At 46.4% G+C, this 15,226-nt stretch overlaps 1 protein-coding gene across 1 annotated transcript in view; it reads right to left on the bottom strand.

Moving 5' to 3' along the window:
- Positions 1-15,226, bottom strand: part of LOC144692567 (procollagen galactosyltransferase 2-like) — a 198,398-nt gene that overhangs the window by 65,553 nt on the left and 117,619 nt on the right. Inside the window, exons 2-3 of the mRNA XM_078561563.1 lie at positions 8,539-8,649; positions 5,429-5,546 (exon numbers count right to left, since the gene is read on the bottom strand). Coding sequence (XP_078417689.1) covers positions 5,429-5,546; positions 8,539-8,649 — 229 coding nt within the window. The remainder of the gene's footprint in view (positions 1-5,428; positions 5,547-8,538; positions 8,650-15,226) is intronic.

Genomic DNA, 15,226 nt, shown 5'->3' with positions numbered 1-15,226 from the left:
AACTTTTAAGAGCGGGATTTTCCAGCCCTCACACCTGCTCTCCAAATTTTCCCATCCTGCCCGCCAGTGTCGGGGCCGGAAAATACCGTCTTTCATAGTCTGACCTAACCCATTCCACACAACAGGAACTGGAGAAAAAATATCCAATTTAGCTTTGACTATGTCCTGAATACATAAACTGTTTTGCAGCATTGCAATTTTATTTCAAATAGCCATTCCAACCTGCCAGTCGTACCTTCTTTAGAAATACTGACATTAAAACTTCCGGCACTGTGAGAGAAAATTAATTTGTCAAAGATCGTGAAAGAATAGAGGCTGAGAGGTTAATGTTCAGCATGGTACAGAACCATACATATCAGGCAAACACAGTGATTTAGTGAACTCTAGATGAAGGTATCGTCACAGGACCCTCCCACATCCAAGCCACCCCTACCCTCGGCCACAGATTGTAAGAAAGTCAAAAATAACCAACAGTCTTTTTAAAGCCCGAAAGACTTTTTGCCAGAGTTGCTGTAAGAGATGCTCAGGAGAGTAACCTCGACTTCCTGGGGGGGTCCAGGCCAATTCTGGGGGGGCCGGCAATCCTAACCGCTCTCGGCTGAAGTAGCTGATTCCAGCTACTGTGGTGGGGGTGGGGAGGGAATGGGTGTGCGGGAGGGAATGGGGCAATGGGGAATGAATGGGGGTTGTTGAGGGAATGGGGGCGTGGGGAGGGAATGGGGCAGTAGGGAACGAATGGGGGAGTGTTGAGGGAATGGGGGCATGGGGAGGGAAGGGGACGATGGGGAACGAATGGGGGAGTGTCGAGGGAATGGGGGTATGGGGAGGGGGCGGAGCAGTGTTGCAATGTGCTTAACTGTTTGGTGGAACAAAATGGCCCTGGTTGTTGCTGAAGCACGTTCAGTGTGCCAAGCAGCCTGAAGAGTTTGGGGCTACCTGTACAGGAGCCCATAATCACCATCTGTACAATGCTCAGACTGACTTGGAAAGCACTGTAGAGGCCATAGCCACTCTGGGGTGGGCCTCTCTCTTGGCCAAGCTGCTAACCTCAGGCATGTTTCTGTCAATGAGAATGTTGTGGCCCAGGAAATTTGAACATGGTGAATATTAGGCGGAGAAGGGTCTTGCTGTAATCTCCTCATCAGTGCTGATGTAAGACATATTGGGCGGAGTTTTCTGTGCCCATTGGCGTCGGGCATCATGGCAGGTGTGAGCGGGCAATGTGGGCGGGAAGGCCGAAAATTGCGTGAAACCAGTTTGCGACTGTCCGCTCCACCCAGTCAATGGCGGGTCACGTTTCCTGTGCTGCACAGCGGGAGCTTCATTTTCATACATCTGCACATCATTAGAAGCCCTGCTCGCCAAAATCATCGCCCACATCAAATTTACCGCCCATGTCAGCGGGAAAACACGCCGGTGCAGAACTCATCTTGACAAATCAGGGCCTAGTGTCAGGGCCTTGCTCACATCGCGGACATCCAGGGGGGCAGAAGATGCTGAAGCTCTACAGCAACGGGACCCTGGAGGAACGCCCATTGCATGCTGCATGGATTTATATGGACATGGCTCTGCGGTAAAACAGATTACGGAAGGTGGAAGGTCACCGTTGAGGGTCTACTTTGGGACATCAGTGTCTTGGCCATGGTCTGTTCTGGATGATTGTCGAGGGGGTGGAGATGAAGGTATAGGTTTGATTGGGAGTGGAAGGTGTACCAGGGGTGGGGGTTGCGGTTTAGAGGGGGAGGATGATGGTGTCAGTGGGGGGTGAGGTTGGGAGAGGGGGAACGATGATGCCAGGGCGTGTGTGGTTGGGAGAGTTGGGTAGGGAGTACGGTGGGAGGAGGGTGTAACTGGGGAGAATGCGGCAACTGGGGGATGTAAGTGGGGAAGGAATGTGTAAGGGAAGGAGTTTGGAGGGGGGAAGGAGTCCATGGGGAGGAAGGAGTCCAGGGGGAGGAAGGAGTTCAGGGGAGGAAGGAGTAAGGGCGGAGGGAAGAGTAAGAGTGGAGGAAGGAGTAAGGGTGGAGGAAGGAGTAAGTGGGATGATGTCCAGGTGAACATGCAAGGGAGGGGTCTGTGGAGTCAATGACTGCCTCCTGGGGAGTGAAACGAGGGTGAGCATGGTAGGAGGGAATGGTGAGAATGAGAGAGAGAGCAGAGTGAGCTGGTAGGGTGGGAGGGTGATGGTAGAAGGGACAGCAAGGGTGGTTGGTAGGAACTCGGAGGCAGACTTCCCTGGGGTTGGGAAGTCGGAAGCCGGGGAGGTCAATGTGGATGGGGGTAGGATTCTCGGGAAGGTAGGGAACATGTACGTTCACCTGGACATCCCCGAAGGAAAAGGGTTCGGGTTGGTAGGTGACAGCGGGGAGGTGGAAGGTGATTCCGGGGCGTTCGACAGTGATGGGGAAAAGGACAAGGGTGACTGCGGGGGGGAAAGAACAGGGAAGCTGAAAACAAACTTAGCAACCACCATGCTTCTGAACTCGAAAGTGAAAAGAGCCTCGTGTTGGGCGGGAACAGGTGCTGCATGGGGGTGTGATCAGTGGGTGGAGATGCAGGTCAGCTCAGATGGACAACTGAAAGTGAACTGCAGTAGGCAGCAGTGAGAGTGCTCAGGACAGTGAGATGAGTATGATGGGTGTGTGTGACAGTGTTTGTACGAGGCTCCGAAAGGCCCTGCCACACACAAATTTCCCCTTCAAGGATCACCCGTGGTCTGGCTGCGTGCAGCTGAACTGCCAGTTGCGGGGGTGGGGATGCACGGCGAGCACTCACAAAGCCTGTCAATGAAGCTGAAAGGCACCATTACACATTGCTTGGTAAATATATTTTCAGATTATAAAGTGACAAAAGGTGTTCACCCGTGCAACCACTTGTGATCAGAAATTCTTAACTTTTCCAGGCCTAACACTTACTCCAGGTGCTGCCCTGACATCCGCAGCAGGGGTGGACTTGGTCTGTGTAATGGTCGGCCCTGTTGTCTCTGATGACTTGAGGGCCCCGGCTTGCTTTGGCTGTCCTCCTGTGGTCCTGCTGCTCTGTCTGCACACAGAGGACGAGGTTGAGGAGGTTGTAGGCAAAGGGGACCCGGAGGGAGAGGACAGCCTCTGAGATTCCTGAGTGGATAACCCAGGGGTGTCCAGCTGCTGCTCCTCCTCCCTGTGGGTGCCCAAGGGCCCCGGCCTGACTTCTTGAGGGGAAGAGGCACCTGGAGGGATATTGAGATGCCCTGTTTCCCTCTCATATTGTCACTGCAGGAACTCACCCCTGGCTACTGCAATGGAGTCCAGGTCTACGCGCATCTCCGTGTTCTGCTGGACCAGGGTCTCCATGGCATCCGTCGTCCTCCTCATGGAGACCTCTGTACGTGCACATATGGGCACCACCATCATACAGCAGATGGAAGCACTACTCCAACTCACGTGCCACTCTGTTCAATAGCTCTGTGTAATGTTCCCCTGCCTTCTGCTGACTCACCACGATGAGTTGGAAGGCCGAATCCAGAGGCTTGTCACCTGACTCGGACCTCACAGATACCTCTTCCCCAGCAGTCCTCCGAGTGCTGGGGAGCTCAGCTGAGCCTGTCTCAATCTGCTGCCGACCCAAGTCTGTGTGGTGACCACCAGGTTGAGCCTGCTCTAGATCTAGGTCCCACGGAGGTGTGTGTCTCTGCGCTGGTGGAGGGTGTGGGTAAGCGCTGTGACGGGTCTCCCAGGCTGCTTATTTCCAGCTCTTCAAAGGAGGAGGTGTCCTCTTGGCTGGAGGTGAGGACCTGGATGGAGCTGAGGGACTGAGGGTGTCAATGTGCTCCCTGTGAACCAAAATAGAGATAATTAGTGTATGGCAACGAGTCGAAAGCAGGAGAGAGAGCACTCACAGTTGCGTTGACAGAGAGCTGATGCGGTGCAAGATCCTCATGTGGGTGTTCGTTGCTGACCTCACCGTCACCACAGGCAGGGTCTACGTCCTCACCAGTCAGCACAATGGCACACTCCTTATAGTGGGTGAGGGGCCTAATGTGGGCCACTCCACCCCCGGTCTGGGGCCTCTCCCTGCTGTTGTGAGCCAGCTTCTCCTGCATGAAAACAGGTAGAGAGAGTGTGAGCAGGATGCATGGTACTACGTGGAATGTTTGTGTGGTGAGCGGAGTCATGGACAGGATGAGGACACGAGCTCCAGAGGATATGAGCCTGATGGAGATGTGAGGGTGTGTGTGAGAGTTAGTGGTGTTGTCCCTTGAGGTGTGAGATTCCTGTGGATGTGTGATGGGTTTGTGAGCGTGTGAGTTGAGAATGATAAGAAGAATGACTTACCCTGGATGAATGGATGAGAGAATTCATTCTCTTCCTGCACTGGGTGGCAGTCCTCTTTTGCAGGGCGTTGGCGCTGACCACCGCTGCCACCGCTTCGCTTGCTGGATTGGTGATCTTGCTTGCTGGCCTTTACTCAGAGCAGGGGTAGAGGACTTCACGGCGGGCCTCCACTGTGTCCAGTAGGTGCTTGAGGGAGGCTTCGCCAAATCCGGGGGCAGCATGTTTCCTCCCTTTGGCAGCCATGACTTTGCAACAGCTTCCTATCCCTTGAAGAGGGCTAGCTCTTCACAGGGGCGGCCTTTAAATATGGTGCCTGGTTTACAGAAGGCCTAAGGTGATGGTGGGGCGGGCGAATGAGAGGCCGCCCTGCCAGCGACTTGGCGTGTTTCCCAGGAATGCATGATTAATGAGGCAGGATTGGGACAATATGGCGTGAAAAGTCACCATTGAGGCCGGCAAGTAAAACATTCTTTATCCCGCCGGGTACCGCACTTAGTGCAAATCTGGGACAATTCCGCTCATTGTTTTTAATTTATTACATATGACTAAAACCCTACTACATTTACCCAGCTTTTCAACATATCTTTCTTTCATATGACTCCTAAAGATAACCTTTTTAAGACGACTTACTGGAATAACAGAACTTCAGACAGGTTGAACAAAATTGCATAGAATTACATAGAATTTACAACATGGAAATAAGCCATTTGGCCCAATAGGTCTATACTAGTCTTTATGCTCCTCCCATCCTCCTTCAACTCACCCTATCAACAGATATTGATGGGTTGCAATATCAGCCTGCAGTTTGTACAGGAAATTAAAAACATGTATACTACAATATTTATTTTGTTCCCAATACTTTTCAGAATTATGCTTCCAATTTGGTGTCTGACTGCCTCGGTACTAATCCTACCCAATGTGGTCGAATTCATTTGAAAGATCTCACAAACATGGTAGTAACTCGAGAATCTATGAAAGGCTTTTCATATTTTCCATCCAACAATGGAGATGGTAAGCCATTGAGTGGGAAAGTACTTTTAGCCATCCTAATTAATAATTGGCTAACAAGGCTGCTGATTGCTTTGAGAGAGACTGCAACCTGAAACGTTACTCACCAGTATGTAGTCAGCCCACTTGTCCCTCGCAGTTTTCAGTGCTGTTTGCCTGAGTTTCATCACATGTGAGAACCTGGAATTGCTCCAGTGTTTTGGTCCTATTTCATCAGAATAGTGCCTGGGGAACCAAACAACGTCTATTGGGTCAGTGGGAACATCAAAAGCCATCTTGGCAGGACACAATAACAGACCTTGTGCTGATGTTTTGGCACAGGGGCTGCTGAACGTCAACTTTGGTGGGGGTGTGTTAATGACAAAGTGGGCTGTATAATGGGGGATCGATTCACTGCTGCCGATGTTGAATTAATCCTCCTCCCTCACAAAGGAGAAGGTGAGGTCCTGAACCAAGGCAACCTGTCATTAAAGAAGCTTAGTAAGAACTCTTAGGGAGCATTCCGGTAAAACCAAGTGCTGCTACAATACGCCACCGCCCTTAAATTCACCCCCATATTTTTAAGCCAAAATGAAAGCTCATCACTGCCAATGAATGACACTTGGTAAGCTGTGCGGAGGTTATAGCTTCCTGCTTGAAGCGACTGAAACTTGCAGGATGTCTCTTGTTTTTAAACGGGTTCCAGTAGATTGTGCATGCTGCTTATTCATGCTCCTTATTGTACTGTCTTCCCCACCAAGCTGCTACTAGCTCACACTGATCACTAAATCTGGCTCAAAGCACGCGGAGTTTCGTGACCACACTTGCTATTTTGGTGCCAAACAGGTAAGTGCACTCGCTTCTGGCACCGTCTTTGCCGGGTGCTGTTTTGGTGAGGCAAATGGAAGCATGTGCCAGAAGTATGCAGACCAGGTAAATCACGCTTCAGTCAGTGTGTGGTGCTGATTTGATGCCAGCATTCTCATTTTTAAACTCGCCTCTTGGGCTCTCTCAAACACAAACAGTTGCACATGTGTTGAGCAGCACGGAGGACCCCTGACCAATGCTATTTAAAGTGATCGTCGACTCTGCTAAGTTTAGTTGCTGATTGATTGCTATTGGCTGTGTCCACTGTGTCAATACCTGAGCTGTTGGCTGCCTTTGAAATTTGGAATTCTTGCATCTGTCCTGAATAGTGTAAGATGAAAAGCTTCAACAACATGTCTCTTTTTTCAGCAATAAACAGAACTTCTGTTCTGGATAAATGGGCCATTCGTTCAGTCAGCGTCATGCCTATTCACCCTCTTTAAGCTATGTTGATCTAAACATTATTAAGAACATCAGTGGTAAGTAATACTGCACAGAAATGTGCAAACAGTTTGATGCCAATGGCTAGTTTTCTTTAATTTATTCCCCAGGCTGGCAGCTCTTGCTGTCTCAGCAGCGCCAGAACTCAGTAGTGGGCACTACTGGGACTGCAAGTAGGCCCAGGAAGAGGACATGATGGATGCTGGACTGAGGTAAGTCTGAGATTTTTGAGCAGTGAGGGATTGGGCACCCTAGGGAGGGGCAGAAGGGGTTAGCCTCGAGTTTTGGAGGCTTAGGTAGAGAGTTAAAGAGGAGGCCATCACCTTTTGGCAGGGTGCGGTGTGGATGCCACCAATGTGCACAGGGCACACCCCCAAAGGAGATATTCCGACCCTTTCTTTTACCTCAGGTGGTGAGAAAGGGGGCTGCCCATTCTCGTCTGCCTTCCATAGCCCAGCTTATTATGACAGTGGAGGCTGAATGAGGAGTGAGTTGCCCTTTAACTGGGCAGTTAAGGGCCTCAATGGGCCTAAGGGCAGGTGGGCTAGTGGGCGCCTTACCTACACACCGAATTAAGGGAAACGGGTCATGGTGGGCAGGAAGGTGGTGGGCTTGTTAACTGTCATATTTTACGTGCTCCCCCTTCCCCCACCCCTGCTAGAAACACGTCAGCTGGAGGAGCGTAAAATTCACCCCATGAGCAATTTTGAACTTGGCTACTCTTCTAAAATGAACTGAGCTCCAAATGTTTAAACAGGTCGCAAGCTGTTTGCCCCCTGGCATTTTCCTGTTGTTTGACAACCACTGTTCCAGAATCTTGATGGTCTAATACAATTCAGGCAAGAAAAATCTTCACATAATGGAGGATTCAGAGGAACAGTGCTTGTCACGATGAATCACTGTCATGGGAGTGGAGTTCCACGCTAACTATGGGGAGGCAATGAGCATCGAAAATTTAGCCAGCCAATATTGTAAATGACATAACACCTGAAAGTAAATTCTAATGGTGCCCATGTGAGAGAAACTGTTATAATTTCCTACTTCTAACACATCCTTTTAATGCAGCTTTCAAGGCCCTAGTTAACTCAAGGGACAGCCTGGAATCGCCTGCATGCTGGGCCTGGTAGCTCTATCACCTGATCAGCATTTGGCAGAGGCCCAGCTCCTCTGGCCCACAAAGATTCCACAGAAAACTTAAATAAAAATACTTATCTTGGCCTTTTCTGCTGACCCTCGCTGGAGATTGTTGGGTTTGGCCACTTACCATTGATTCTGAGTAAAGGGTGCGCCAACCCCTCCCTTGTGTTTATCTTTGGCATGCAAATACAGGTAGCTTAGATTTAGAAATGAATCGAGCATTACTCACGCCTAAACAAGTGACATTTCGCAGGTCTGTGGCACCCACTTCTGGGAATGTTCCCTCTGAGCTGTGCGGCCATGTAGCAACTGTGCAAAAGTTGGCCCCTTTAAATTACCAGGCATTCATGGCCATGCAACCAAATTTAAAGAGGCTATGCACTTAAGCAAATTGCTCTGTGTACTCCAGAAAAAAATTCAGAGGATACATTGGTGTCTGGCACAATACAGCTGAAATGTACTCTCCCTTCAATAAAAAGAAGATTCCTGATCAATATTTGAAGAGGAAATGTGATTGTAATGTGATGACAACGCTGCATGTTTGTGGCACAGTGCTGATTTGATCTACCTTAATGTGTTAAAATAAGTCTCCCCCACACTTTATTGGATGAGGCAGTGCTGCTTTAGTTGCTCTAATTCTATTTTCAAGGTGCATTTTCCTACATCAATTGCACCCATGCTTCGTTGACCAAAGTTATTGTGAAAATATTTGGAAGCCATCTAAAATGTCTTCAAAGATTCGAATGAGCAGACGAGAATGAACTGAGATGGCTGTGCAATGGAGGCTACTCACTTGGGATGATCCAGCGGCCTCCACTCCACGTAGTGGTAAGCTTTCTGAACATTCTTTAACCATTCCCGCAGTATTGCTGTTGTGTTGTCAATGTTGTGGTCTGTAGCAACCCTGTGGAAAGATGCAGATAAAATCATCATTGATAAACAAAGCTGAATTGAATTAGCATTTAAAATCAGTAGATTAGTAAACAACTTGATCTTACTTTAAATGCAAAAATGTGTTGCTTTCCTGTCAGCAGTAAACAAAAGGCGGACAGTTTACAAATCAGCTTGGCGTTGGACTGTTGTTTAGGGAAGAGAGTAATTTAAAATATCACCTTGACAGATACTATCATCAGCCCCATTTTAATTAACAGTTTATTCTCACAGGTTTCTTGTCCTCTAATGCCTCATGCTGACAGCTATTGAATTGATGATCTGTTGCCAAAGGAATTTGTTCAGATAGAAGAAAAATATTGACATTTCCTCAAATTATTCCTACATCACTTAAAATAAGCAGAGAAATTCCCGAACTCACTGTGGAAGGAATGGGGCTATTTCAATAGCTCTTTCAGAGAACCAGCACAGACACAGTGGACCGAATGACCTCCTTCTGCGCTGTAAGATTTTAACCAAGCGCTATTTTTCATTCTCAGGACGTGAGTATTACTGGCAAGGCTGGCATTTATAAGAACATAAGAAATAGAAACAGGAGTAGGCCATTCAGCCCCTCAAGCCTGCCCCACCATTCAATAAGATCATGGCTGATCTGCCCCTGGCCTCAACTCCTCTTTCATGTCAGCTTCTCATAGCCCTCAACTCCCCGAAATTTCAAAAATCTGTCTACCTCCTCTTTAAATACTTTTAGTGATCTAACCTTCACAACTCTCTGGGGTAGAGAATTCCAGACATTCACTATCCTCTGAGAGAAGAAATTCCTTCTCATATCAGTTTTAAATAAGCGTCCCCTTATTCTGTAACTATGTCCCCTAGTTTGGGATTCCCCCACTAGTGGAAACATCTTCTCAACATCTACCCTGTCAAGCCCCCTCAGAATTTTGTCCGTTTCAATAAGATCACCCCCCCATTCTTCTAAACTCTAATGAATAAAGGCCTAACCTGTTTAGCCATTCTTGATAAGTCAACCCCTTCATCCCAGGAGTCAGCCTAGTGAATCTCTTTTGATCTGCCTCCAATTCCAGTATATCCTTTCTTAAATATGGGATCAAAACTGTACATAGTACTCCAGGTGCAGCCTCACTAACACTCTGAACAGTTGTAACAAGACTTCCTTATTTTTAAACCCCAACCCCCTAGCAATACAGGCCAAAATTCATTTGCCTTCTTAATTAATTGCTGCACCTGCATGTTAACTTCCTGTGTTTCATGCACAAGAACACCCAGATCCCTCTGTGCTGCACTTTTTTGGAGTCTCTCTCTATTTAAATAATAGTCTGCCTTTTGAATCTTCCTACCAAAATGCATGACCTCACACTTTCCTACATTAAATTCCATCTGCCAAGATTTTGCCCACTCACTCAACCTATCTATATCCCTTGCAGATTCCTTATGTCCTCATCACAACATGCCTTCCCACCTATTTTTGTATCATCAGCAAATTTGGATACATTGCACTCTGCCCCCTCCTCCAAGTCATTAATATAGATAGTAAATAATTGAGGTCCTAGGACTGATCCTTGTGGCACTCCACTAGTTACATCTTTCCAACCTGAAAAAGACTCATTAATCCCAACTCTGTCTTCTGTGTGTTAACCAATCCTCAATCTATGCTAATACATTACCCCCAGTGCCGTGAGCTCCTATCTTGTGCAATAACCTTTTATGTGGCATCTTATCGAATGCTTTCTGGAAATCCATTACACTGCATCTACTGGTTCCCCTTTACCAACTCTGCTTGTTATATCCTCAAAGAACTGTAGCAAATTTGTCAAACATGATTTCCCTTTCACAAAACCATGTTGACTCTGTTTGATTGAATTAAGCTTTTCTAAATGTCCTGCTATTTCTTCCTTAATAATGGACTCTAGCATTTTCCCAATGACAAATGTTAGGCTGGCTGGCTGATAGTTTCCTGCTTTTTGTCTCCCTCCCTTCTTGAACAGGGGCATTACTGCCCATTGCTAGTTGCTGTGGCTTGCAGGGTTGTGGTTAAGAGTCAACCACATTGGTGTGGGAACTGGTGTCACATATAGGCCAGACTGGGTAAAGGTAGCAGACTTTCTTCCCAGAAAGATATGAGTGAATCAGGTGAGGTTTTGCATCGATCTGACGGCTTCCTGATGCCAGCTCTCTACTAAGTTAGCTGACCTCAACCAGGATGGCAATAGGGGAGCTGGAATTGACATCAACAACACTGGGCCAGGGAAAGGAAAGCAGCCCGTGATCCCAATCCTGATCACTATCCGGTGAACCCAGTCTCAAAGTGCACTAGTGAATCCTGCTTCAGGCCAGGATCAGGCTCTGCAGTGATGCCCCAGGGGACATGTTGCCTGTTGATGCTCACTGCCCTGGCTCACACATGGTAGCAGGAGGGCAAAGCGCAGAAAGGTCTGCTACACATCGGGAGTTGTACCAGCGGAGTGCGTTTGTGACCTTCCTGTGATTTTGAGGCTCTACTCTCGTTCAAGAGAGGGCTGCAGGGTGCCCAACAGTCATACTGACGCAGCTCGCTGGACTCATGCCTGGAAATGTGACGGGAGCTGCCACTTTCTTTTGGGAATGTAAGTCACAGCAGGGGGAGGCTGCGATTGCAGAGAGGGGTCATCTGGGGTAGCAATGGCCACCATATTTCGTGGGCTCCACAGGGGCACTTCTGCCCCTCCAGTATTTGCAAATAATTCAAGGTTTATCTTTCGAGGGACTCTTCAGTTCCATCACTCATAGAGCTGATTGGACATAGCTCCCATAGCTCTTACTGAAATGGCAGTCAGAATCCTATTCACATCATCGCACCTCAGTTTCCATATTATAAGATGCCTATCACCTGAATCAGGACTGTGAACACCCAGAGGTAGATCCCTTCCAAAGCTGCAGCTGCTTGGGTCACTGTGTTAATGGGGCAGTAAGATTTCCCATTCTACTTTTCGGGCCTTGCCACCCTGTTCATACTAAGTGGGGCAGGGCTCTCAGAATCAACCCCAGTAACTTTAGCTGGCCAGGAAAAAAGAATTCGAAGAAATTCACAAATAATAGCGATACGGTTCTCTAACATGTTGGCATTGTTATAGAACCAGCCAGAAAATCATTTCTAAAATAAATTAAACCACTGTTGTAAATGTTAGTAAATTCATTATGAATGAACCTCACAATACCACTGTTACTTGATAATTTATCAGATGTATTGAAATTTCAGCCTCTTCAGTGTCTGTTTGAGTCAGTAATGACAGTAAGAGTGACAGTCAGAGTGACGGTAATTTGTTGACAAACGTCCTGCAGTTTATTTTATACCCACTCCTTCACAGTGTCAATTGGGTGCTGTTACCCAGTCTCCTGTGTGGCACCATACTATGATACGGCTGTTATAAGAATAAATTTATTGTTTTTTGCCCCTGGAATTTGTTTTATTTTGAGGAGGGAGGGAGCCAACTCATTCTCAATGAATTGTTATAACACAGCAGTTGGTAAAGGCTGAGTTGTTTAAATCCCAGAGGGAAACTTGAACAACTGTCAAAACCTATATTTTCAGTTGGTATGTTTGAGATGCAGCTCTGAATCCAGGAATAATACCACTAAGCCTTAAGAGGTTTTTTATATAAAACTAAATTAAACATTTATTAATTTAACAACTAATTAAGCACATACACATGTCTACAAATTACTATCATCATAACTTTTAAACAAATCCCCAAATTAATCACTCCCAGGTAAATCTTCATCAAGGCAACAATAACCCATAGACTTTAAATAGACACCAGGCAAAGCACATTTGACCTTGTGAATTCCAAATGAGGTTCCTTGCAATATGGTCCCTTTGCAGACACAGTTGTTGGCTTACAGGCCGGTTAGATCTTAAATTCCTCTGACTGACACACACAAACTCCTTTCTGTTTATACCTAGCTTCCCCTTTGAATGTAAATGTTCCAGTGTATTACGAGGTTTTTAAAATTTACCTCTCCTAACAATAATCCTTTCATTCCATCAATTTTATTCGTAATATAAACACATTGGTGTCTCCCAGCTAGGTGCAAGATTTTACCCATTCTTTTTAATGGCTTATTCAACAAATGCAAATTTACACTTTACCTTCTACTCATTTCGTTTATCTAATTAACATCTCAAAACTACTATACATCAAAGCACCCAGACTAGCTGGCTTTAATCCAGTTAAGACACATACAGACACCCACATGGACGCACACATAGACACAGACCCTACTACAATTCCAGTTTAAAAATAATTTCCAATAACATTATAGACATTAATATCTCTTCAATCTCTTCATGATATATAGTGTTAACAATCGTTAACAACCAGGTTTCAGGACCTTTTATAGGAGTTCATTGCTCCCTGTATAGGGCTAAATTCAGAGGTTAGAGTTGCTCACTGGGTAATCCTCAGCTGAAACTGAGGGGCAACCTGATAAAGGACTTTAAGCATTATAAAGGGATTTGATAGGGAAGACGTTCGGCGGGATTTTCCGCATCCGCCCGCCTCCACGATCTTCCGGTCCCACCACAAATCAATGGACTTCTGGCTGGGGCGTTGCCTCGCCCATGGCAGGTCCTGTCCGTGACAGGGCTGGAAAATCCTGGTCATAGAGAAGACATTTCCACATGTGGGGAGACCAGAATTAGGGGCCATAACTATAAAATAGTCACTAATAAATCCAACTTCAGAATTCAGAAAAAAGATGCATAACCTGCAATTGTATAGTGCCTTGTTCCAAAGCACTTTACAACCAATTAAACATTTTTGAATTGTTAGGAACCAGATATAATTTTACGTAAGTATTTGTGGGGTTAGGAGCAAAATATAGCTTTAAGTTTAATTTATCCTTTTTTTATTTGTGTGTTAAAAAGGTGGAACCTGGGTTTGGTTTCATTTTAGAGACTGTTTTTTTGAGATGGAGCCAGCAAGTCTCAGGCCCTTTTTTGTAAACATGCATTTTTAATGAGGTTTTATGATGCTTGACCTGAAGAGATGGGTCACTAAGGTGTTAGTAGTTTAGGGAAGTTAAAACAAACAAAAGTGGGAAAAAAAACTGTGCTGTTGCTTAGCAACAGGAGATCAGAGAGAGAGAGGGACCCACAGGGACACAGGGAGAGACAGAAGGGCAGATTTTAGTTCAGTTGGTATGTACGTACCACAGAGTGAAGACAGAAAAGACTCTCTAGCTGGAAATGATGCCAGACTGCTGAGGAATTGAGTTTAAGGAACTCATATGCTCAAAAGTTAAAGTAATAATGAATTTAGAGTGAGTTTTCTGGACATCTCAAGGGAGATACTAATCGTGGAAGGACTTTTAGTGAATGTTCGGAAGTCTACTGGAAAAGAAACCTCTTTGCAACTGAACCAACTCTAGCCTTGGTGCTATCTCTTCACTGGAGTATTGGGTCTGTAGGGGTATTGCTGGGATAAAAGGAACAGTGTGAGTTTGAATCATTTTTTCCCTTGGTGTCTGAGGCACAAAGAAAAAATGATGACACTGAAGGTGAGAATACTCAGTATATCCCTCTTTTCATCCCAATCTTTCTTCTTGCATTTTTTAGCTCTCTTTTGGTACATAATTTAAATCCTAATCTATGATTCCTGGTTCATACTTCTGGATTTGGAGTCTGTGTGTCTCAGAGAATTCTTTAATCTGATTGGTTGAAAAGCCTCCCTTTTGTTTGTCCTGCTCACGTCAGAGATATCCTGTAGGAGGCGCTCTGCTGGATCATATGCCCAACGGCAACAAGTCTGCCCAAAAGCCCACAAAAAAATCTGCGGGCAGCTATCAGCATAGTGCATGGTAAGTGCCGCTCCTTCACTGCTGACTGCAAAATCCAGGCCAGTAACTATCATGCCTCTTGTGAGTGTGGTAACTTGAAATATTAACTTGGCTTACACTGTCGCTTTCTAAATGTTCAATTGTACCAACAGAAAGAAAACTGCAAACGCTGGAAATAAAAGCAGTAATTGGTGGAAGTGCCAAATTAAAATTTACAATTCTTCCCATCTCCTCTCAGGACTGCACTGGCTTGCATTGAGATATAATCATCTATTGTTGCACTATTGGAACAGCTAATTTAACAAAGGCCAGGGATTGAATCCTCACCAGGCGAACCAGAGTATTTACTCGTTCAGTTGGAGAAACTGTTTGACACACAGGTTTGGCATGTCAAATACAAAAATCCGTTACAAACACATGGGGCGGAATCGTCCCAGATTTGTGCTAAGTGCGGTAGCGGGCGGGGAAAAGGACGTCTTACGCACCAGCCGCAATGGCGGCTTTTCACGCCATATCATCCCAATCCCGCCTCATTAATCATGTGTTCCCAGGAAACACGCCGCTTCGGTGGCGGGTGGACTCCAATTCGTTCGCCATGCCGTCACCTCGCTGCTTCGTTACACGGGGCGCCATATTTAAAGTGCAGCCGTGCGTACACCCCTCAGTGCTTCCAGCCCAGGGCTGCTGCAAAGAAGACATGGCCCCAAAAGGCAAGAAGACTGCAGCCCTCCGGTTTCGTGATGCGCTCCTCAAGG

This window comes from Cetorhinus maximus, chromosome 17, assembly GCF_964194155.1.
Source record: "Cetorhinus maximus chromosome 17, sCetMax3.hap1.1, whole genome shotgun sequence".
Lineage (NCBI taxonomy): Eukaryota > Metazoa > Chordata > Chondrichthyes > Lamniformes > Cetorhinidae > Cetorhinus > Cetorhinus maximus.
The sequence above is the reverse complement of the archived record's forward strand: the minus strand, read 5'-3'. Positions and strand labels throughout refer to the sequence as shown.